The sequence below is a fragment of the Nicotiana tomentosiformis genome, chromosome 6 (assembly GCF_000390325.3).
Source record: "Nicotiana tomentosiformis chromosome 6, ASM39032v3, whole genome shotgun sequence".
Taxonomy (NCBI): Eukaryota; Viridiplantae; Streptophyta; class Magnoliopsida; order Solanales; family Solanaceae; genus Nicotiana; species Nicotiana tomentosiformis.
Genome location: NC_090817.1, coordinates 60,625,764 through 60,648,813, shown reverse-complemented (window position 1 = coordinate 60,648,813; position 23,050 = coordinate 60,625,764). Strand labels below are relative to the sequence as shown.

General features: G+C 37.5%; 1 protein-coding gene across 3 annotated transcripts; it reads left to right on the top strand.

Moving 5' to 3' along the window:
* The first annotated feature begins 664 nt into the window (after positions 1-664).
* Positions 665-21,920, top strand: LOC104096950 (ubiquitin-ribosomal protein eL40 fusion protein-like). Of its 3 annotated transcripts, XM_070177386.1 has the most exons (6): positions 689-856; positions 945-1,031; positions 1,117-1,219; positions 13,940-14,006; positions 20,497-20,611; positions 21,510-21,920. In XM_070177386.1, the coding sequence occupies exons 1-5, from the start codon at positions 754-756 to the stop codon at positions 20,524-20,526; spliced, it is 390 nt and encodes a 129-aa protein (XP_070033487.1). In that variant the 5' UTR covers positions 689-753; the 3' UTR covers positions 20,527-20,611; positions 21,510-21,920. The 3 variants fall into 3 exon arrangements, with proteins under 3 accessions (XP_009601703.1, XP_070033487.1, XP_070033488.1); XM_009603408.4 differs by lacking the exon at positions 13,940-14,006 and having other exon boundaries at positions 665-856; XM_070177387.1 differs by lacking the exons at positions 20,497-20,611; positions 21,510-21,920 and adding an exon at positions 15,085-15,111 and having other exon boundaries at positions 690-856.
* Positions 21,921-23,050: the final 1,130 nt, after the last annotated feature.

Sequence of the window (23,050 nt, the reverse complement as noted above, 5' to 3'; positions counted from 1 at the left end):
AAAAATGTCTAGAAATATTTAAGAATCTCTTATGGGATGTAATATTTAGTAAAATATGAAGTGCTCTATCTTTATTAGCTTTAAATAATGGGTTGTATGATCACTTTCTTATCAAGTGTTAGTGAAATGTGTCAATTTCTTTGTTCTTCTATTTACATATGTCAAGATCTATTACATTCTTATATCTTTTTCGAATTTGAAGTGGTATTTTGATAATTTAAAATTAAATACAACATATTATTATATAGGTATCATAATTTTATGTTCAATTATTAAATTCAGTTAACCTTGAAAGTGTACATCAACAAAAAATTATATATTATCAGACGACTAAAAAATAACTATCTTATGTTACTAAAAAAATTCTCCCATAAAAATATGTTAATAGATCATACGTTTCTCAATTTTTTTAATTTTTACTAAAAATATATTTACTTATAAAAAATTTAATAAAATAATATTGAAATAATATTTATGTAACAAAAAAATCCGAAAAACCCAAAAAATCCGGCGAAACCGAATCAATCCAAACCGATATAGTTGGTTTGATTTGGTTGTGATAAAAACTGAACCAGGTCCATGTACACCCCTACTAAATAGATACGTTCAAAAAGCTCTAGGAGGTATTTGTAATTATGCAATCTGGAGTGGAGGTAAATGAAATTAATGCTTCTGAAAACCCTAAACGGCATCGGTATAAGCTCTCTGGTAACAGGAGAGGGGACGAAGTGCAAATAGCAAAGCGAACCAAAGATGCAGATCTTCGTGAAAACCTTAACAGGGAAGACCATAACCCTAGAGGTCGAATCGAGTGACACCATTGACAATGTCAAGGCTAAGATTCAGGATAAGGAGGGTATTCACTTGTAATTTTCTCACTTTTTTCTTAACTTTCATAGTAATTGTGAAATAGTAAAGGTATCTGATTGATGGGTACTTTATAGGGATTCCACCGGACCAGCAACGTCTGATATTTGCTGGTAAGCAGCTTGAAGATGGCCGTACGCTTGCAGATTATAATATCCAAAAAGGTCAGTGTTGAATGCAATTGGAAACTAAAGTTTTTTTTTAACTGTTATTTTATTTTGGTTAATTATTTTTCCTAATGAAAAACAGAGTCCACTTTGCATCTTGTGCTGAGGCTTCGAGTTGGGATTATTGAGCCGTCTCTTATGGCTTTGGCCCGGAAGTACAACCAGGATAAGATGATCTGCCGCAAGTAAGTTCTCCTGAACAAAAAAGACTTGATTTCACGTGTTATGTTTACTTTTGGAACGATATTGACCTGATTTCATGAGAATTGGATATAGGGGATTCATATAGTCTGTTCCACTGGAACCGAAAAATAATTTATCTCAGAAATGTCAAAGCTCTAAGATGGCGTCTTCAAGAATGTGTTTGTGGTGTGTATACGGTCGAAATAGATTTCGGCCCTCGTACGTTTGATCGGGTTCGAATGGTAAGCGACCGAAGTGAGACTTCGAGATGAGTTCCGAAGACAGTACAAACAAGCTTCGAGCTCCAAGACCGATCGAGGAGTCGACTCGGTATCATTATCAAGCCCATGACCAAATCGAACCGCAAGGCAACGTGAAGGTAGTCGGAGACGCACAGACCGATTGGCACTCACCCCGAATGTCGAACTCGAACCAAGGCCGAGGGCTCGACCCAATAACGAGTTCGAACCAGTATCGAGTTCGCAGACAAGAGCCATTGCAACCGCACTAGGGGTGAGAATCTTGGCGGGAATCGGGGAAGAGACAATTCATCATGGGTTCTCCACTGTATATTTTTTATTGTAAATAAAGTAAGATCCTTCTACTATAAAAGGGGGAATCCATGTAAGCACAGGGCAGGTTCACACATTGTAAGAAAAGACTACTTCTATTTATTGAAGAATAAATCTCTTGAGCCTGTTTCACTCAGCATACTCACTCTCCTTATTCAATAATTCATATCCCATTTTTATAGCCAGGAATCTAAACATTTCCACTTCTAGTACGATTTATGTCAAGCTATATCACATATCCTTAGAACTACTAATAAATTCAACTATATCTGATTTTCCGAGTAAACAGTTTGGCGCCCACCGTGGGGCTAAGGGTAACAGTGGTTGTTTGATACAAATCTGCAATACACAACGGTTTACAACTTCAAATCAACAATGGCAAACCCTCGATTGATGGCTTTACCTATCGACCACGAAGTCGGCCTTCAAGATGAAACCAACAACTTGACACCCAAGGCCGGAAGGCGAATTAACGATGTTACCGAAGCTCGAGTCGAAGTACCGCTAGATGTCAATTCACAAGTGACTCTTGAGGCGAACCAACGTTCCGAACCCGAAAAAAGCATTCGAGGCGGCACTTGATCCGTAACTCGAGACACCCATAACGTGGAGGAGATCGGAGTCAGCTTACGGATGATCTTCGAGATGTTACAAGCCCAGCAAATAGCGATAGCTCAGTTGCAGAGCCAAACTCAGGTGTTAGGCGCTCACATAGTAAAATCAGTACCAAATCTTAAGGGAATTTCCCCCACACAAGGTTAGGCAAGCCACTTACCTCGAACCAAGCTAAATCAGTCGGTAGCAATGCTCTTCCCACGAATATCCGGCTCCAAATGGCCCAAATCTAGCCAAAATCAATTACATACCATAAATATAGCTATTGGAAACTAATCTAGTCAATGAAATCTAAGTTAAAGTGAGAAATTAGGAAATCGCCCCAAAAGGCCTCCCCGGGCCCACGTCTCGGAATCAGGTAAAAGTAAAAAAAAATATGAACACCCATTCACTCACGAGTCCAACCATATAAAAATTACTCAAATACGACCACGAATCCCCTTTTAAAACTAGAAATCTTAGTTAAAGAACTTCTCCCAATTGTTCCCATATTTCAACCCCAAAATCCGAAATTAAAGATGAAATTAATGATAGATTAGTGGGATATAAACAAAACAGAGTATAGAATCATTACCCAATCTATGTCTCTGAAAATCCCCCAAAATCTCGTCCAAATTCGAGCTCCCAAACTCAAGTTTTGATAAAAATGGCAAAACCCTCGTTTTTGAAATGTTTAATACTGCCCAATGATTCCTTAAGTTGCGATCGCGGAAATAGCCTCACGATCGCGAAGCACAACTTCGCTGCACCAGAATTTAACCCTATGCGAACGCAGAAAACTCAACGCGAACGCGATTCACTAGCTCTCATACAAAACACCAGAAAATCTGCTATCTTCCACAAGTCCAAAATGATTCGTTAATCATCCGAAATCAACCCGCGGCCCCCGGGACCTCAACCAAACATACCAACCAAATCCTAAAACACCATACAAACTTAGTCGAGCCCTCAAACAACATCAAACAACGCTAAAATCACGAATCGCCCTCTAATTCAAACTTAAAAAACTTGAAACTTCCAAATCCGACAACCGATGTCGAAACTAACCAAATCACGTCCGATTGACCCCAAATTTTGCACACATTTCATATTCAACCCTACAGACCTATTCCAACTTCCGGAATCGGAATCCGACCCCGGTATCAAAATTTCACTACCGATCCAAATCTCTAAAACTTCGACTTCCTAAATAAGTTACTGACCTCCAAAACACTATTCGGATACGCTCCTAAGTTAAAAATCACCTAACGGAGCTAACGGAACCGACGGAACTCCATTCTGTAGTCGTCTTCACACAGTTCCGACTACGGTTTAAATCCTAAGACTTAAATCTCCATTTAGGGACTAAGTGTCCCAAAACACTCCAAAAACCATAATGAAACCTCCCGGCAAGTCACAATAGCAGAAAAGGATACGGGGAAAATAGTTAATAGGAGATCGGGGCTATAACTCTCAAGACGACCGACCGGGTCATCATCTAAGGGTTGTGGGTAATCTACTAGTCGACTAGTCACAACAATTGGAAAGACAAAAGTCTCACAGTGTTTGCACGCCCCATCATAAGTTTGGACAACAACATCAATTGGAGGTGTACGTTAGCAATTCAAGTTGGCTAATCCTTTTGGTACGCAAAACATGGCGCCTGGTGAGAGCGTTTGAGGTGCTACACTGAGGTTTTGCACTTGGCTAGAGGATACAAACAACACCTTCGATTGGAACATATTCAAGTCAAACTGTTGTAATAGCTAGATTACATGGATTTTTCCTACTTTCATTTGAATTTTACATACATTGTATAAACTGGATTCCTATTTTGGATTATTATTAATATATTCACCACAAGGCATCAAGCCGAGTGGCATATTTGCTTAAAAAAACATCCACTAGGAACCCCCAAAACCCGGTGTCACAAGTGCATAAGCATCTATTAAGAAATATAATAAAACACAACATCTGTCTGGAATACAAGTTAGACAGGAGAATGTAAGTAACTGTGATGGAGACTCTGCATGATGCGGATCGTAACCTGGAATGCAGCTCACCAAACAGTCCCCACAATAGTCGTGCCTTTACGCCCAAAAGATCACCAGAAATATATATATACCTTCACAATAAATGCAGAAGTGTAGTTTGAGTACGTAAATCAACACGTACCCAGTAAGTATCTAGCCTAACCCCGAAGAAGTAGTGACGAAGGGTCGGCATCGACTACCCGGACATAATCCTAGACTACCCGGACATAATCAGGAATTCTAGCATGCGTACGGACACTCGTCACCTCATACGTGCGTAGCTTCCACAACATGTAACATATAAGAATATAACACATACGAGGTACATTCCCCCTCACAAGATTAGACAGGAGGCTTACTTCGCTCCGAAGTTCCATAACTGGCTCCAACGCCTTTCTAACTCCTCAAACCAAATGCGCACCTACGTCATAATTAATTAATTAATAACAATTTCCAACTCTGCTCGAAAAGTCAATAAAGTCAACCCTCGCGCTCACTTGCCCGGATTCCGAAACTTTTCGAAGATAAACATTACCCTTAATATTACGAATTCAAATATATAATTTATTCCTAATTTCATTTCCAAAATCGTGGTCAAAATCCAAAATTATCAATTCTAGGTTTCCTACCAAAATCCCACAAATTCCATAAATTTTCATCCTTAAATCCACATATAAACTATATATTTAGCTTACAACAAATGGAAAATTACTTACCTTGTATTGCATGATGAAAACCTCCTCAAAATAGCTCCCCAAATTCGGCCTCTCAAGAGAAAAATGAGAGTGAAGCCTCAATTTAAAAGCACCACTGCCCAGCAACTTTCGCACCAGCGGACCATTAACCGCACCTGCGGCTCCGCTCCTGCGAAAAAATCCATCGCAGATGCAGTTCTCTCTATGCCCAGGCAAATCCGCTTCTGCGGACTAAATTTCGCTCCTGCGAGACCGCTTCTGCAGTCCAGCACTCGCTCCTTTGCACTCCCACATGCGGAGACCTTCCGCTTCTGCGAGCTAGTATTCCGCTTCTGCGGAGCATTCTTCGAATATGCGGGCTCGCAGATGAGGAAATATCCTCGCATCTGCGGTCATTCCAGCTCCAGTCCAACTGTCGCTTCTGCAACTACAACGCCGCACCTGCGGCCAAAGTCTCGTAGGTGCGATTACCCCAGAAGCCTTAAGCTTCAGAAATTTTTTAAGTCCAAAATTCGATCCGATTCCAATCTGATTCGCGCCCGGGCCCCCCGGGACCCTAACCAACCATACCAACGCATCCAAAAACATGATACGAATTTAGTCGAAGCCTCAAATTATGCCAAACAACATCAAAACTAGGAATCGACTATCGAAACCCTTCTTTAAACTTTCAAACTTTTAAACTTTGCCAAACGAGTCCGAATTGCACTTAAACATTTCGGAATGACGCCAAACTTTACGTGCAAGTCACAAATCACGATACAAATCTATTTCAAGACTTGGAACCCCAAACGGACATCGACAACATCAAAATTCACTTCAAATCAAACTTAAGAAATCCTTGAACTTTAAAAATGCGAATCTTCCATAATAAGCACTGAAATGCTCCTGGTCCACCCGATACTTGACCCGAACATACGCCCAAGTCCGAAATCATCATACGAACCTATTGGAACCTTAAAATACCGATTTCGAGGTCGTTTACTTAAAAGTCAATCCTTGATCAACTCTTCCAACTTAAAGATTCCGAATTTAGAATTTTCTTTCCAAATCAACTCTAAACTTCCCGAAATTCAATTCCGACCATACGTACAAGTCATAATACCTGAAGTGAAGCTACTCAAGACCTCAAACCGCCGAACGGCGCGCTAGAACTCAAAACGACTGGTCGGGTCGTTACAATGATCAAAAGAAATTAAACGTAAAACTTATAGTTTTACAAATAAATTAAAAGGCAACATTTGTATCATATTAATCTGTGTTGTCTTTTGACCAAATAATAGTCTCTTTTATAGTACTACACATAAAATGTACACAAAATAAACATATATATAATCAGTAGCAATACATGTTTATATTCACGTACACCCAATATAATCAGTGGTGACATTAATTTATATCTACATACACTAAAAATATTTAGAACAAATAACCAATAATTGTCTCTTCCAGAATTCTGCACGTAAAACATACACCAAAAATTTATGTTCACATACATCCAATAATCTTCACAATTACTCCACTTTTCCAATCAATAATTACATAAGTTTATATTTACATACACCCGAACCAAAAAATGAGATAATTAAAAATAAAATCAACTCAACATTCAATAGGGAAGGGATCTGAACTGAAAGACTTTATTAAAATTGTTATTAAACAACTACCTGTCTTTGCTCACAGGGGCGGATTTAAGGGGCGGAAGGGGGTTCACCCGAACCCCTTTCGTCGAGAAATTATACTATATATATAAGGCAAAATCTGTTTTTTACCTCTATATATTAAGTTTTGAACCCCCTTGACACAACTCAAAAGTGTAGCTTAGTGGGCAAGTGGGTTCAAAATCCTTGAAAGGTTATAGGTTTAAATCCCATTAGCTACAATTTTTTTTTTTTGAACCCCCTTCGCGGAGATCCTGCCTCAGCCACTGTTTGCGCGGTGTCAATTTTACTTTTTTCCTAAAGTTTAACTGACACCCTTTTCCCATACTTGAACATTGAACCAAAAGTCTAAAGACCGTTTGGCCATAGATTTTGCCAAAATAAACTTGGGTTTTATTTGGCAAACACATGTTTGGCCATAGATTTTGCCTACATTTTGGTCAAATCCCAAATCCCAAAACCAACTCAATAGTTGGTTTTGGGCCAAAATATCACTATTATATTTTTTAAAAATTACCCCAAACTTTTGTATTTTATAAAAGAGCCCACCATTTATTATTTTTAACGATGTTGCTTCGTCTTCTCGGTCACCTGATAGTGTATCATGTAATTCATTATAAAAATGATAATTTTGTATCAAATTTATTTATGTTCAGGACTATGGTTTGCGATAATATAATGAATGCTATTGATAATGGTATTGTTGGGTATTTGTGATAGTTTTTAGAACTTGTGGGTATAAGTCATGTTTCATGTTTTCCAAACCAAACTTCACCCAAAACAAATGTCCAAACACATTTTCATCTTCAAACAAAACTTCACCAAAATCAATTTTTTTAGAATAAATTTGGAAATCTATGAACAAACGCTAGCTAATTCTTTATCCACATATCGGTATCAACTTTCTGAGCATTCAAAAAGAATAATAGACCATCTGTCATACTCTTTAGTATGGTGATCAAACACTGTCTCAAAATTTAAATTGATAAATAATCAATATTCTAGGTTTTTATTTAATGGCTTTACGTGAAGGAGTTCCAATTTGAAGAAGGATAACTCGCGTTTACCAATAAAAAAAGCACTGGCTTGCATCTTTATGTGATCAAATTATAAATTTTATTTGAATATGACATTGAATAAGACATCTAATCATAGAATAATATATATGAATCCTATTTGAAGTTATCTTTAAAAGAAGAATTTGAATCCTTTTAAGTATCCACCTTAATTCTTAAATATTACCATTCCATCCAATATGGAATAATCTCTTTTAAAGAAATAATTTAATTTTAAGTCGTTCAATATTTCAAGGATAAATTCCGCATTTAATATTTAGCGTGGAATATTCGTGCTTTTATAATGATATAGATAGATAGATAGATAGATGTGTGTGTGTGAGAGAGATTTCTTGACGGTGTCAACCCAAAATTTGGGCGAGAGTCTAGACTCTAGACAAAGAATAATTCCGGCCTTTTCAAATCTATCCCAACTTCATGGTTTAATGCAGGCATAACTATACAAATACCCATACCATTATCATGCTTATTAAGCTAAGTCAAGCCAAACTAAGTTAAGGCAAACTTTATACGTAAGGTAGTTATTTTTAATTTAATCGGTTTTTTGTGTAATTTTTCCTTGATTGAATTGGGCTAACCATCGTCAAACAAGGACCAAAACCAAAGAATCCCGATGCATTGGACCAACCTACTTAGTTAGGGCCGTTTAAAACCGAACCGTAACCGTTAACCAAACCGCAAAAATGATTTATTGGCTTATTAGTATCGGGTTATCGGAGTAATGGTTGGTGAACGGATTGAAATTTTATAATTAACGGCTTAACGGTTTGGGGGCGGATTACTCAATTTCCTTATCGGATAAACCGTTAACCCGTAAAGAATTTTTAAATTTACACTTTTTAACCCTATGTATATAAGTAATATTTAAAGTCATGTTGGAGAGTAAACGTTGGATATCACAGAAGCAGATGATTATTCTTCTTAATCAGGCTACTGATATCATCAATTTGTGGCAACAGAGTAGTGGTGATTAGCCTAAGCCTTCATAGAACAAGATTTGTATATTGTGCTACCATTGTACGTCATCATTTTATTTGCTATTATGATCTGGTAAGTAACAGATGTAGAGTGCATATGCTAAAGCCAGAATCTTGAACTATATGATCAACAAAAGATGTTGATCATCCTTGCCATCTAAGAGGGGAAAAGAGAGCTTTATTTTACAAAAAATGTCTATTGAGGTTGAGAAGCCTATATCTCTCTCTATACATGAATTTGTTGTTAGCAACATTGCTAAAACCAACTAGATTATATAAATGCTCGACTAGAGAGAGACGAGCATCGAGCAGATGTAATGCTTTACTCCAAATTTTTCCTTATCTCTAATTCTCAACTTCTTTCTTATTGTCTATTTGATTTAGCCGATAAACTGCCTAATAATTGTCCGATAATCACTAATTCGATATCAATCCGCCCGATATCTTATTGGATGGCTAGCGGATTACTACATTTATAAACCGATAACCGATAAGTCAAACCGTTAACATAAATATCTGTCCGATCTGCCCGATAAGCACCCATCTATCCCAACTTCATGATTTAATGCGGGCATAACTATACAAATACCCTTACCATTATCATGCTTATTAAGTTAAGTCAAGCCAAACTAAGTCAAGCTAAGCCAAGGCAAACTTTATACTTAGGGTAATTATTTTAAATTTAATCGGTATTTTGTGTAATTTTCCCTTGAATGAATTGGGCTAACCATCGTCAAACAAGGACCAAAACCAAAGAATCCCGATGCATTGGACCAGCCTACTCAGTCCATCATCTTGCTCCCGACAATTTGCAAAAGTAAAAAAGAGTAAACTACTCATTTAGGTCTTTTAGAGTTAAAATGCTACTCCTTAGGGTCCATAATAAGTGATTTTTTGGCCTTTGATATACTACTTAAGAAAATACTAACTCCTAAAAAAAAATATTTTTTGATTAAATTACCCTTAATTAAAATTTGCATATTATTAACTTAACACATTTGGACATGTAAATAAGGGCAAATTTTGAAAAATTAAAATTAATTCCTTCTTGATAATGTAAAAGTACACTTATTTTAGACCAAAATAAAGATACTAAAAAAATTACTTATTATGGAGTGGAGAGAAAACTAAAATTAGTCAATTCATAAAATACTGCTAATATAAATCAAATACTACCAATATAAGCCCTAAACCCTTTTTTAATTACCAACAGGCTATGGGCGCTTTTTTCTTCTCGTTGCTTCCTCCGTCTCTTCCCTCCACCTTCGATCCACCATAAACAAATACCTCAACCCATTTGTCACGATTAATTTCCATATTGATTTCACGCTTCTTCCATTTTGTGATACCATCAAAATCATTTTCTCCATTATAAACTTTCATTGAGTTTGTCTTGTGCTTCCTATCAACAGTATCAAATTAGGAGCAAAGTGGCGGACAAAATGTCTGTCATTCATATAATATTCAACAACTGTTTTGTTTTAGAGCAATAAGATGATAGTAAAAATAGTGTCGAAGCTGTGAGCTATTGTTTCCTTCATCTTAATTAGATATGTTTCAGGTGCCATGACTGCAACATTTGAATGGGATTTTGAGGAAATTATTGATTTTTCAATAAAAGCCATTAAAGAAGTTTGGAGCTAGGGTTAAAAATTTTGAAATTGCTTAATTGTGATTTATTTTGATTGGGTGCTACTGAATTATGTTGAAAGCATCTTAAAGAGTTTGAATCTTAATTTGGGATAATTTGAAGAGGTTTGAATTGAAGACTCGGAGTACAAAATGAACATAGAAGAAGATAATGATATGTGTATTGCACTATACATATTTCGAGTATCACTTGTGTATCATATGTGTATCCTATTGTATAGGGTAAAATTGGTTTATATTAAATGATCGAATGGTAGCGTGAGACGTGGAACCGAAGAAGGTAGAAAAGAAATCGAATAATAACTAGTACCGGGAACAACATCTAAAATGGCATCGGATAAATCCCTAAGGGAGCATGAACAATGTGAGCATATCGAATGTTTGCCATCGGATAACATTCAATGAAATGAGTAGCCGTTACAGAGAATATTTGCATTCATTGTTTGTTGGTACATATTCATCAATGACCCTTTTATTGTCATATAAGAGGGGCTTGATCCTATGATCTTGTTTTCCTAGGTCTAGCTATAAATAGTGGGCTTAACAGCCATTGTAACACACCAAATTCTTGGGGAAACTTATGTTATATTCCATTCTCAAACTCAATAAAATAACTTTATTCGCTTTTTACATTGTTCTTACTTATGTCCTGTAACGACCCGACCAGTCGTTTTGAGCTTGAGCGTTTCATTCGGTGGTTTGAGACTTTGAGTAGCTTCATATTATGCATTATAACTTGCGTGTATGGTTGGTTTCGATTTTCGAGCGGTTCGGGGTTAATTTGGAAGAATGATTCTCGTTTTAGAAGCAATAAGTTGGAAGAGTTGACCATGGTTTGACTTTTGGGTAAACGGACTCGGAATCGGGTTTTAATTATTCCAATAAATTCGTGTGATGATTTAGAACATGTCCACAAAGTTTGGTTAATTTCCGATGAGTTTTGGATAAATTTGTATGATGATTTTGGACATGTCTACAAAGTTTGGTTAATTTACGAGTGGATTGTGTTGTTATGCCTGTGACCACGCCGGACGGATTATGTTGTTATGCTTGTGACCACGCAGAGTGGAGTATTTTGTTATGCATGTGACCACGAGGGGCGGATTGTGTTATGCCTATGACTACGTCAGGCAGATTGTGTTGTTATGCTTGTGACCACGTCGGGCAGATTGTGTTGATATGTCTGTGACCACGCCGGGCGGATTATGTTGATATGCATGTGACCACACCAGGCGGATTATGATATTGATCCCGTGACCACGCCGGGCCGGTAGTACGCGTTGAATTGCCGTGCTTGAGTGTCGATAAGGATCCATCCCCCTAGGGTCACCCTCTCATGTTTCTCTCTTGATGGTGTACACGTGAATTGTGAGAACCTGACGATATTCTGGTTGATGTGAGCTCTGGTAGAGCTAGGTATTGTTATTGGATTGGGTTGCACACCGCAACAGGCCTTATTAGCTTATGGTTATTGGATTGGGTTGCGCGCCGCAACGGACTGATATTCGGTTATTGCATTTCATCTTTACTTGAAATTTTCTCGACTGTTTACCTGATTTTACTTGCATATCTTCCTTATATGCTGGATTGTCGACTGAGCAGAACACTTTAAAATAAAGAATTGTGAGCATCAAAGTGTTTTTACCTGAGATTTCTTGTTTTGATCATATATCTGTTCTATACTTGTTGAAAGTACGAACTACACAGGTATTAGTGAGTATCATCTATAGTTCTTGATTCTTTTACCTCGCCGAGGTTAGTTAGGATACTTATTGAGTAAATGGGGACGGTTGTACTCATACTACACTTCTGCATCTTGCGTGCAGATGTTGAAGTTGTTGCTGCTATGTGTGGCGGGAGCTGGCATTGAAGATGTACCCGCGTTCCAGTTATGGCTATCACTTGTCCTTAGTAGCTTTATGTAACGACCCGGCCGGTCGTTTCGAGAGTTATAACCCCGTTTTCCACATTCCTACTTCTTTTTGTGTTATTCAGCTATATTATGTTATATCGGGTTAGTTGGTTCGGGTCCGGAAGGAACTCGGAGTGAAATGAGACACTTAGTCTCATAATTGAAAATTTTAAATTAGAAAAGTGGACCGGATATGCACCTATGTTTAAACGACCTCGGATTTGAATTTTGATGATTTCAATAGCTTCGTATGGTGATTTTGGGCTTAGAAGCGTGTCCGGAATATTATTTGGAAGTCCGTAGAGGAATTAGGCTTGAAATGCCGAAAGTTTTATTTTTTTGAGAAGTTTGACCGGGGGGTTGACTTTTTGATATTAGGGTCGGAATCCAATTCTGAAAATTGAAATACCTCTGTTATGTCATTTAGGACTTGTGTGCAAAATTTGAGGTCAATCGGACGTGATTTGATAGGTTTCAGAGTTGTTTGTAAAAATTAGAAATTTCAAAGTTCATTAGGCTTGAATTGGGGTGTAATTCATGGTTTCAGTGTTGTTTGAGGTGATTTGAGGGTTCGACTAAGTCCGTATGATGTTTTAGGACTTGTTGGTATATTTGGTTGAGGTCCCGAGGGGTTCGGGTGAGTTTCGGATGGTTAACAGGTTGGATTTTGGACTTGGAAATTTGCTGGAATTTTTCTGATGCACCATCTGGTTTCCTTCATCGCGTTCGCGAGTGGAGCCTCGAGTTCGCGAAGGGGAACTGAGAGGCTGGCAATAATTTCTCTTCGCATTCGCGAAGAGAAGCTCGCGTTCGCGAAGGGTGGACTGGGTGTGCATCGCGGACGCGAGAGGTGTTACGCGTTCGCGAAGAAGAGGAAGCATCCAAAGACCCCAGGCAATTGGTCTACGCGTTCGCGTAGGGGGTGTTGCGTTCGCGTAGTGAGGGGGAAAGAAGCATCGCGTTCGCGATGGATCGAACGCGTTCGCATAGAAGGCATTGAGGCAGAGGCATTTTTGTGCTTCGCGAACGCGAGTGTGATGTCACGTTCGCGAAGGAGGAATTTGGACGGGAGCTATTTTGTGCTTCGCGAACGCGAGGCACTGACCGCGTTCGCGAAGAAGAAACGTCTGGGCAGTGAGTTTAAGTTCTGATTTCATTTTTTGGCAATTTGGAGCTCGGAAGTGAGGCGATTTTGGGTGATTTTTAGAGGAAACAACGGGGTAAGTGTTCTTAACTCAATATTGATTAAATTACCCGAATCCATGGTTGTTTTTATCATTTAATTGGTGAATTGAGTTGGGAAAATTTAAAAACCCTCTTGGTTTAAATCGAAGATTTGAGGGTCGAGTTGGAGTCGGATTTTTGTAAAATTGGTATGGTTAGACTCGTGGTTGAATGGGTTTCCGGATTTTGTAACTTTTGTCGAGTTTCGAGACGTGGGCCCCACGGGCGATTTTTGAGCTAATTTTCGGATTTTTATGGAAAATCATTATTATCTTGTGGAATTAATTCCAATGAATTTTATTGACTGAAACGAATTATTTATGACCAGATTCGAGGCGTTTGGAGACCAATTCACGAGGAAAGGGCATTGCAGAATAACAATTTCGCGGTTTGAGGTAAGTAACGATTGTAAATCTGGTCCTGAGGGTATGAAACCCCGGATTTCGTATCATTCTACTATTTTGAAGTGACACACATGCTAGGTGACGGGCGTGTGAGCGTGCACTGTTGGGGAATTGTGACTTGGTCCCTCCCGTAGCAATTGTAAAGTTGCATACTTTGTTGAAACCATATGGTACTTATATGTTTTAGAAAGAATTTCTGTAAATTGGGCTGAATGCCGTGTTTGGGCCTTGCGCCAATGCTGTTTGGACCCTTAGGGGCTGTTTCTTACCATCCTCTCATTGTTTTCGATTGAAAATCTATACTCAATCATGTTTATACTTGTTTACCGCATAACTCAGTTTTATGACTCTATTTTGATGCATATAAATGTTTTGGGTCGAATGCCCTGTTTTACTGAAATGCCCGAGAGGCTTGAGATACTTATGACTGAGTGAGGCCGAGGGCCTGATTTGTGAGGATGAGTGTGGATCGGGGTTGCCCGCCTGCAGCATACTTCTGACTGAGTGAGGTCGAGGGCCTGATTGGTGAGGATCAGTGTGGATCGGGGCTGCCCGCCTGCAGCATACTTTATTATTATCGCACGTGAGTTGTTCGTGCAGAGTATGGCGCTTGGGCTGAAGGAGCCCCTCCGGAGTCTGTACACACCCCCAGTGAGCGCAGGTACCTACTGAGTGCGAGTGCCGAGTGCTGAGTGACTGGGAGACAAGAGTGATTGTGAGGCATGTCCGAGTGGCAAGAGTGATTGGGAGGTATGCCCGAGTGGCACGAGTGACTGTGAGGTTTGCTCGAGGGGCTGTTTATGATTTCATCATTTTTTCTCACCTTTGCATTGAGCCTTTGTTTGAAAAACTGTTGGAAAAATGTCTTCAAAAATGATTTTTACTGGAACTGGGTTTAAACGAGATGTTTGATTCAAATCCTGATTTTTAAGAGCATGTGGTATTTTACTGAGATTTCCTGATATGAACGTTATATGCTTTATTGCTCGTCACTACTGCGCAGCCTTTATTTTTTGTTGTTACTTACTGAGTTGGCGTACTCACGTTACTCCCTGCACCTCGTGTGCAGATCCAGGTGTAGCTGGACACGGTAGCGGTTATTGAGTGTTCTGGTTGCAGATTTTCTTGGAGATAGCAGGGTAGCTGTTTGGCGATCGTAGCCCCTGCTCTTCTCCCTCTTATCTTCCTTTAGTTGTATTTAGCTATTTTCCGGGCTGAGTTAGCCTTGATATTATTAGACAGATTGTAGTATATGCTCATGACTAGTGACGGGCTTTTCTTTTTCGCACTTCTGTTTTTCTTTGATTTGAACTCTTTAAATGGAGGTTTTATGTTAAATAACCTTGAAATTATCTTTGAAATGAAAATATCGGCTTGTTTTGGAAATGAGTCGGCTTGCCTAGTTCCACGATAGGCGCCATCACGATAGGGGTTAGTTTTGGGTCGTGACACTTTAGACTTGATTTCTGTTCATGTACAATCCAAACATATGTTGTAATTATTTAAGTTCAGGTTTTTTGTAAAATCTAAGTATTAGTGACTCATGACTTGTACTACCAATCCTTGGGGAGATGTATAAAATTCAGTTCTTTTATTTTTGACTCTTATCATTATCATTATATTATGTTTTATTTGTCATTTGGCTTACCCAGCGGGTTGGATTAGGTGCCATCACGATGGGCTGGTTTTTGGGTCGTGACAAGTTGGTATCAGAGCTCTTGGTTCATAGGTTCTACGAGTCATGAGCAAGTGTCTAGCAGAGTCTTGCGGATCGGTATGATGACGTCCATACCTATCTTCGAGAGGCTATATGACATTTAGGATAAACTTCTCATCTTTCTTCCTTATCGTGCAACATTGATTCAACTTAAAGCGTATCTCTTTGAATTCCTTCCACTCACTCGTATGCACATGTGAGCGCTCGGTATCAGTTGTACATCGACGGCTTGTGGATTCCATGGATGAGGTGCAAGATGTGTTTTCTGTGTTTTGGTGGCCAGTCTGGAGGACTTGAGTCCCGGTTTGGACCGAAGCTTAGGCTCGGTAGTTTCAGTTGTGTGAGCATGTGCTTTTGGAATTCTATGTCCATTGGTGTCCCTATGAGTGGGACTGGTGACTCAGTGAGTGGTTGGATGGCTATATGATGAGTAGGATGTGACTGCATGATGTGTTCAGATGGTTTGAATGTGACGGGAAGAGTTTGCTTGAGATGTGAAAAGGACTATTGGATGCTCGATTTCTATGAATGTGTCATACAATCTTGAGTTATGAAGGTTTTTGAGTGATTCTTTCGTTTAATTTCATTTGTGGAACAAAGTAGATTTTTATGTCTTGTTGATGAGTTCAGACTCAAGAAGATTAAGTGATTGCGTAGTAGTTGTGGCTGTGAAAGGGTATAGAGAGATGTCAGTTTGAGGCTAAGCAGGTGGGTTATTACCTGCGGGGTAATCTACGTATGTGTGATCCTTGTAATGTTGTGTAGAGGCTTTCTTTTCTGCCAGTGGGTATAGGTGTTGCGATTTGAGTTTGGACTGGTTGAGAAAGTTGACCTGACCATCACGAGGATGAATGCGAGCTTAGCAGCTGATTTGAGGTATTATATGGTTTGTGTTACATGAGCTTATGAAGGATTTAGTTGAATCTCATTGCGGTATTATGGAAATAATAGAGTATGGGCATTGTGAATTATAGAGTGTTTTGATCTATGGCTTTGAGCCAAGTGGGGGAGTCTGCTATTGACGATTTAATTGCATGGTTACATGTTGTATTGGTTTCGGTCTGAGGTATACTTGTGGATCGGTTATGACTTGCAGAGGCTGGTTTTGAGGATGACTTAAGCAAGAAATTTCTGGATGCATGGTGTATTACACTTTATGGGTATATAGGAATCATGAAATGATTGAGTTGTTATTCCTGAAGGATGTAGTGCGCAAGTAGTAGGAATTTGCTCGATTGCGTTAAGACGGGTTTACTTCTTTGGGTGTTGTCGTGCTAATGGGGCACAGGTCGTTCGGCCCGTTTGGGCAGTGCAATTGAGATTTGAGCAAAGTGGATGACTCTCGAGAAGGTTCTAATGGATTCAAGATTTATATGTAGCAATTGAGAATTTTTCGGATTTGTATATGGTTAGAATCTGAGATTTACATTGGATGGTGTCGAGACTCGCGATATTTTTATATCATTATGGATTCTACATTTCAGTATCGGGAAGGTGAAGGAAACAGTGCTTAAGAGGGAATACATCGGCTTATGGGTCTTAGGGCGGTGTGGTTTTATGTTAGGGTCTCTTGTTATGAGCTTTGGGTAAGGACCGTGGTGTTCTGGCAGGAGAAGTGTCAACTTGAGGGTAATTCAGAAGGAACTCGGGAAAATAGGACAACTTGGTAGTAGGTTGGATTAACACGGTAATAGATACACTACAAGAAAAAATGTTTTTAGTGGAAAATATTTAGTGTCAATAAGCTAATTGTCGCTAATTCATTTTATAAAGCTCAATGTTAGTGGCAATTAAACATTTGTCGGGAATAAACACGTCTTTGCCTTCAACTAAAAATAATGGCCACTAAAATTAATAATCTTATACTACTATTATTTTAGATCTTCCATCCTTTCCCCCCTAAAAAGATGTTCCCTCCAAAGAATACTATATTTCTATTTACAAACAATTTACTTTGTTCATCATTTCTGCCAAAGATGTGATTAGGGCAATTTTTCGGCCGACAAACAGTTTTTGCCCTAGAAAGTTGTTGCTCCCAAACGCACACGCAAGTATACATGGTTGACATGTAATATAGGATTGTAAGTCCAGATATCGTACCCACAAGGACTTGTGATTAACTATCAACTAAATTAAACCAAACAATTAATCTATTCAAGCAAATCCTAACGTATGAATATTTAACTAAAATTAATCTAGAGTAATAAATTAAGAGATTAAAGAAAATAACGACAAGCTTAAAGACGAATTCAATGTGGGTGAATATTCTAGAGCTATGGGTTAGCTAATAATCCTGTTGACTTTTCCACTTAAATTGTCTAATTAATTTATCTGGTTTATTGGTTGACAAAGTTAATATTGCCCGTAGCCTTCTCCCGAAGTACAACTCACATATTCAAGCTAATCTAACGCCTATATTCCTATGGAATTAGAATTAACAAGAACGCATTAATAATTCCTGTATAGTAACCAAGCAAGGCGATTAGGTATATTCCTATCCTGACTGCAAATCCGTCCCCCCCTCCCAGAGTTAAGATCTTGCTCTACTCAATCTTATAAGTAATCTAAAATTCCCTCTCCCGAGTTCAATTTTAGATTCGTAGATAGTATTCAATTGGTGATCAAGTAATTAAATAATTAAGCGCAAGATTGAATAAATAAACCAATATGATAAAATAGTAAGAATAATTTAAACTTCAAACTACAATGTTCATGTAGCACCCAACAACTCTAGAACTAATAAACTATGAGATTAAAGGAAGAGGAGAAGAAAAACTAGTTAGACGCCTCCTCCAAGCGTGGTGTGTGTTCCTCCACGTGAATTCTTGCCTCCGGTCACAAAAACTCCTAAACGATGGTGTTTAATGACTATTTATATGTGTAGGGAATATACCTAGACGAAATAACCAAGTCCAAAACAAAATAGGAGACAAAGTAGACTTTAAAATCCGGAACACACTCGCCACGGGCCTCGCCTCGCGAGGCAAAACGCGAACTTCACCTCGCTACACACTGTGCGCCGCAACCTCTGATGCGAGCTCCTCCTCGCTTTAGCCTGCACATCGCCAGCTCCATAGCGAGCTTTAATCCTCGCGTCGCATGCTCTATAGCGAGAAAATATTCTCACGTCGCCCAACTGCTTAGTTTCAATTCAATTTTTGCTGCCTAACTTTTCAAACTATTTTCTCATTCTCGTTTCTTGCTTTTGGTTCTTTTTCAGTTGTTCTCCTTTCTTTGTTTTGATTTCCTTTGTAATGTTAAACTTTATTCCTTGTATATTCAATAATCAAATAATCATAGCTCCATTCTTGTAGTGTATAAAATACACATAAAATCTCTACTTTGCTCCCAATTTCGTCTTCAACGTACCTACGCATAAAATAAATTCAATTAAGCACAAATATAGTATAGTTTAGCATTAAAGCCCCAAAATGTAAGATAAGTAATGCATTAAAAATATGAAATTATAGCCAAACATCACTACCCACAAGCTAATCAATTCATTCTGGCATAAATTTGTGCCACATAGACCCTTTTTCCGTCGAACATCCTATCTATTTCTCCGTTGAAAATGACCCGTAAGTTTCCTTTATTTGCTGTCCTCTCTCTTTCTCGAAGCAATTGGTGTAGTATTTTGCAACATGAACATTTCTTCATCTTGTATGTGATATGAACTTTACTGCTTATGCATTTCCATTGGTTTCATCATGTAACTCCTTTTTTTTTTTTTTCAAATGTAAGGTTATTTAGGACATTAGGTGAAAAATCTCAATTATAAGGTTTTTAGGACCAAAAATTCTGTAACTTCTTTAAGGGCGTGTATTTTATTTAGTGTAACTCTTGATAGAACTTGATGTATCCTGTCATGACATTTATAATATTACTATTTCTGATTTCCTATATTTTGATTTTAAGTTTGGAATAGTTTCAATACTTTTAACTTAAATTTGTTGTTTCTCTGGCTAGAATTCACATGTATAATTTTGAGTAGTTATTTCTTTTACATGGTTTTATAGCAATGCTCGATCAATAGATCAATTTATAATATTTTTTATCATATTATGGGTATATCAAATTATATGGTAAATATGAGAACTCCTTAAACTGATCATTAGGTATTCCAGATTTAGGATGAAGTTAGAGTGATATAACTACATACATTCATCTTTTTTCGCATCTCTTGCTGGTCACATCAGAGTTACATGACTCTTCATCTATGAAATCATTAGTTAAATTGGTAGTGTATTTGAAAGCTGTATATGATATATTACTTGTGGCACATTAGAGAAAACGCCATTACCATTTATAATTGCTGAAATTTAAATTTATTTGTTGCATCTGTTTCGAAATACTGGGTATTCTATCTTCTTGTTGTTGGAATTGCTTTTTGATGCTGTGACTTTTTAAATTTTTATCGATGTATATAAATTTGATTTCATAACCCTTACGTCGCACCCTTGGATGTTATGTTTTATCATTTCTAACAAAAGAAAAGGCATGTAATTCAAAACCTTTGTGATTTTTGTTTATCAGCGGCATAAGTCGTTGTATTTTGAATTAATTCCATTCTAGTTTTTCATCAATCTGCTGATTAGCAATGAGCAGAACCTCGTTCATTAGCAATGTGCAGAAATTGCCAAGAAAGACGGAGAAACTTGACTAGGATTATCTTATGGTGTTGTATGAAAATATTGAATAGTCTCTTCAACAATTCACTTCTCATTCTTCTATTTCCTGACTCTACTCATCCATTGGCTTACGCAGACAATTCAGAAATGGAGTTGCTCATATTGAATAGCTGCTTCATATGGACTTCAATATAGAAGAATGGACTTTGAAGAATTCTACAACGAGATTATGTATCGAAGAGCTTGTATCTGTAAGTTTCTTTTTGTTTCAAATGCGTTTTTTGACTGTCGTGTTAGCGTTGTACATATACTCTAAAAATAACTTCTCAGTATTGACATGAAAGATGGCTTTTCAGCATTATCAGTTGGGAATTTCTACTACTATTAGTCTTGTATGATCAATTAATACATTATGTATTTTAATTTTTTAATATCCATTGTAATTTACCGAGTAAATAATTCAAGATTTGTTTCTTTTAGTCTGCGGTCACTTTTTAGGTAAAAATACATATTGTGTACCTTTTTAATTTTAAGTTGACGTCGTCGTCCTTATTTGAACTCTGAAATAGTGTCCATATTTCGAAAATTGAACTATGTATCACTTAATCCCATATAGCTCCTATATCTAAACAGAGATGAATTCGATATTTAAAGTTACTAGATTTGGAGTGGCTTCGATCTACTATATGCACACTATCTTTAATTTATTTATGTTTGTATACACACGTGCATGGTTCAGTCCAAAGCAATGAGTTCAATTGAAACCCATTGCTAGTGGCTGGATTCTTAATTTGAGCTCACTCTATAAGTTCCAAACTTTTAATTAAACTCTTTCCGACATGTGATTACTCTATAATGTAAACAAACTTCTTTTCCTACTAATAAATCAAATTTATTCTTATGCAAATGTATAGAGTATATTAAACTATGAACATTTTCCACGGTCATCTTAACAAAGTGGATGCTCTCAAACTGCGGAATACACAATTTTCTAAGCTTAACCTTGTGTAACTTGGTCCAGAAACAAAAATATAAGAAAGCACTAGACTTTTGTTTACATGTCTCCTAAAAATTAAACTAGAGACCCTTTAATATTTTCTTTTTACATTTGATAGGTAACTTAGCTTAAAAAGTTTTGTTGTGGTGCAGCTGCGTAATCTTGAAGCCTGTGTTGCGGAGGACTAGAAGGGTCTAGTATATTATGCTTTCAGACATGCGGTCATTTGATGTTCAAAAGGCTCTCCATATCTAATATTCAAAAGGCTTTTCATGTTAGGAATGCTGACCATCTCAAGAACTGGAGCATCTACAAGTATTCAAAACTTTTGTCTTTTTTACCTTAAAATTATTTTCCTACTTCACACGTGACTTGGAAGTGTAAAGCAGTGAAATTAATAACAATGTTTCATATTTCATTAGTATGTCAATCTTCTGTTATTGGTCAGACTCAGAGGAACTAGTTATTCCATTATATCACAAACGCATTGGCGTCGGGATTCAAATTTGTGTCTACAGTTATATTATTGCTTAATTTACAACTATATTCTTCTTCAGGCACAATTTTTCAGGTACAGAAGCCATTTGTTTAGCTTTCTCAATTTAAAGTTCCATCTTCTTACTTAGTTGAACTAGATGAATATCAGATTACGTTAATGGATAATAGTTTGTGTAAATCTAATGCTTCTGAGTTACTTAGAGAAGTTTTATTTTCATTATGTGAGTAAGATGCATCCGTGCCTACCTTATATTAAAGCAGAATTCACTGCATCTGTACCTTTAACAAGAATCATGGATGTTGCTTTTGTCTGGGTTATGGTTGTATCTGGCAGTAAGCATCAAACATGCTTGGCACGGTGCTGACAACTGGAACTGGTAGTGGCTGTGTTCATTCTTTGGAGCTCTTCTTTTTAGATCTTTTAATTTTAGCCTTGTGAAGCTCCTCAAAGGTTGATTCAGAGCTGCAAGAAGATTGAGCTCTAAGTTGGTTGGCCTATTATTTTGGTGCACAAGTGGATATTCAAGCTGGAATTACTTGTGGAAGACTTTCATTATAGTCAAGAGTTGAAGAGATACTTGTTAAACTTGAAATGAAATTGAATTCAAAAGGTTATTTTCTCTCTTAAGTTGTTGACACTTTGAAACTATATATAGAAGTTTTTTTTGTTGTGGATTTAATGAAATAGATAGTGATTTTTAGAATGGATATTAGTTTGTAATTACAAACTTTTGTGTATTTTCATTTAAAATTTTTGGTCACGTATTATTATTATTATATTAATAATACTTTGATCAACTTGGCATTAGAATTTATGGAACAATGGGTCGTTGTCATCTATAAAAGACAAATAAAGGTGTTTAGGAATAATTTTAGTCGCCATTATCATTACCATTGCCGCTAAAAGAGGTACATTTTGCTAGCAATTAGTGGTTTTTGCCGGCAATAAGCAGCGTGTGATCTAGCACATCTCTCAGGGGATTTAGTGGCCATTGTAATTGCCAGTAAATAATGGCCGCTAAAGTAAATAGCTTTTAGCGGCAATAATTTGTGTGTTTACCAGCACTTGGTTGAATTGCCGCTGAAACCTTTAGCAACGCTGGATACAACGTCTAATAAGTAATTGCCGGTAAAGGTTTTAACGGTAATTTTTATTGACGCTATATGTAAAATATATTGGCGCTGAAGACCATTT

Coding starts and splice junctions, on each gene's coding strand:
- LOC104096950 (XM_070177386.1), top strand. CDS start 754: ATGCAGATCTTCGTGAAAACCTTAACAGGGAAGACCATAACCCTAGAG. Junction 1,032..1,116: donor AGATTATAATATCCAAAAAG/GTCAGTGTTGAA, acceptor AATGAAAAACAG/AGTCCACTTTGCATCTTGTG. Junction 1,220..13,939: donor GATAAGATGATCTGCCGCAA/GTAAGTTCTCCT, acceptor ATTTATGACCAG/ATTCGAGGCGTTTGGAGACC.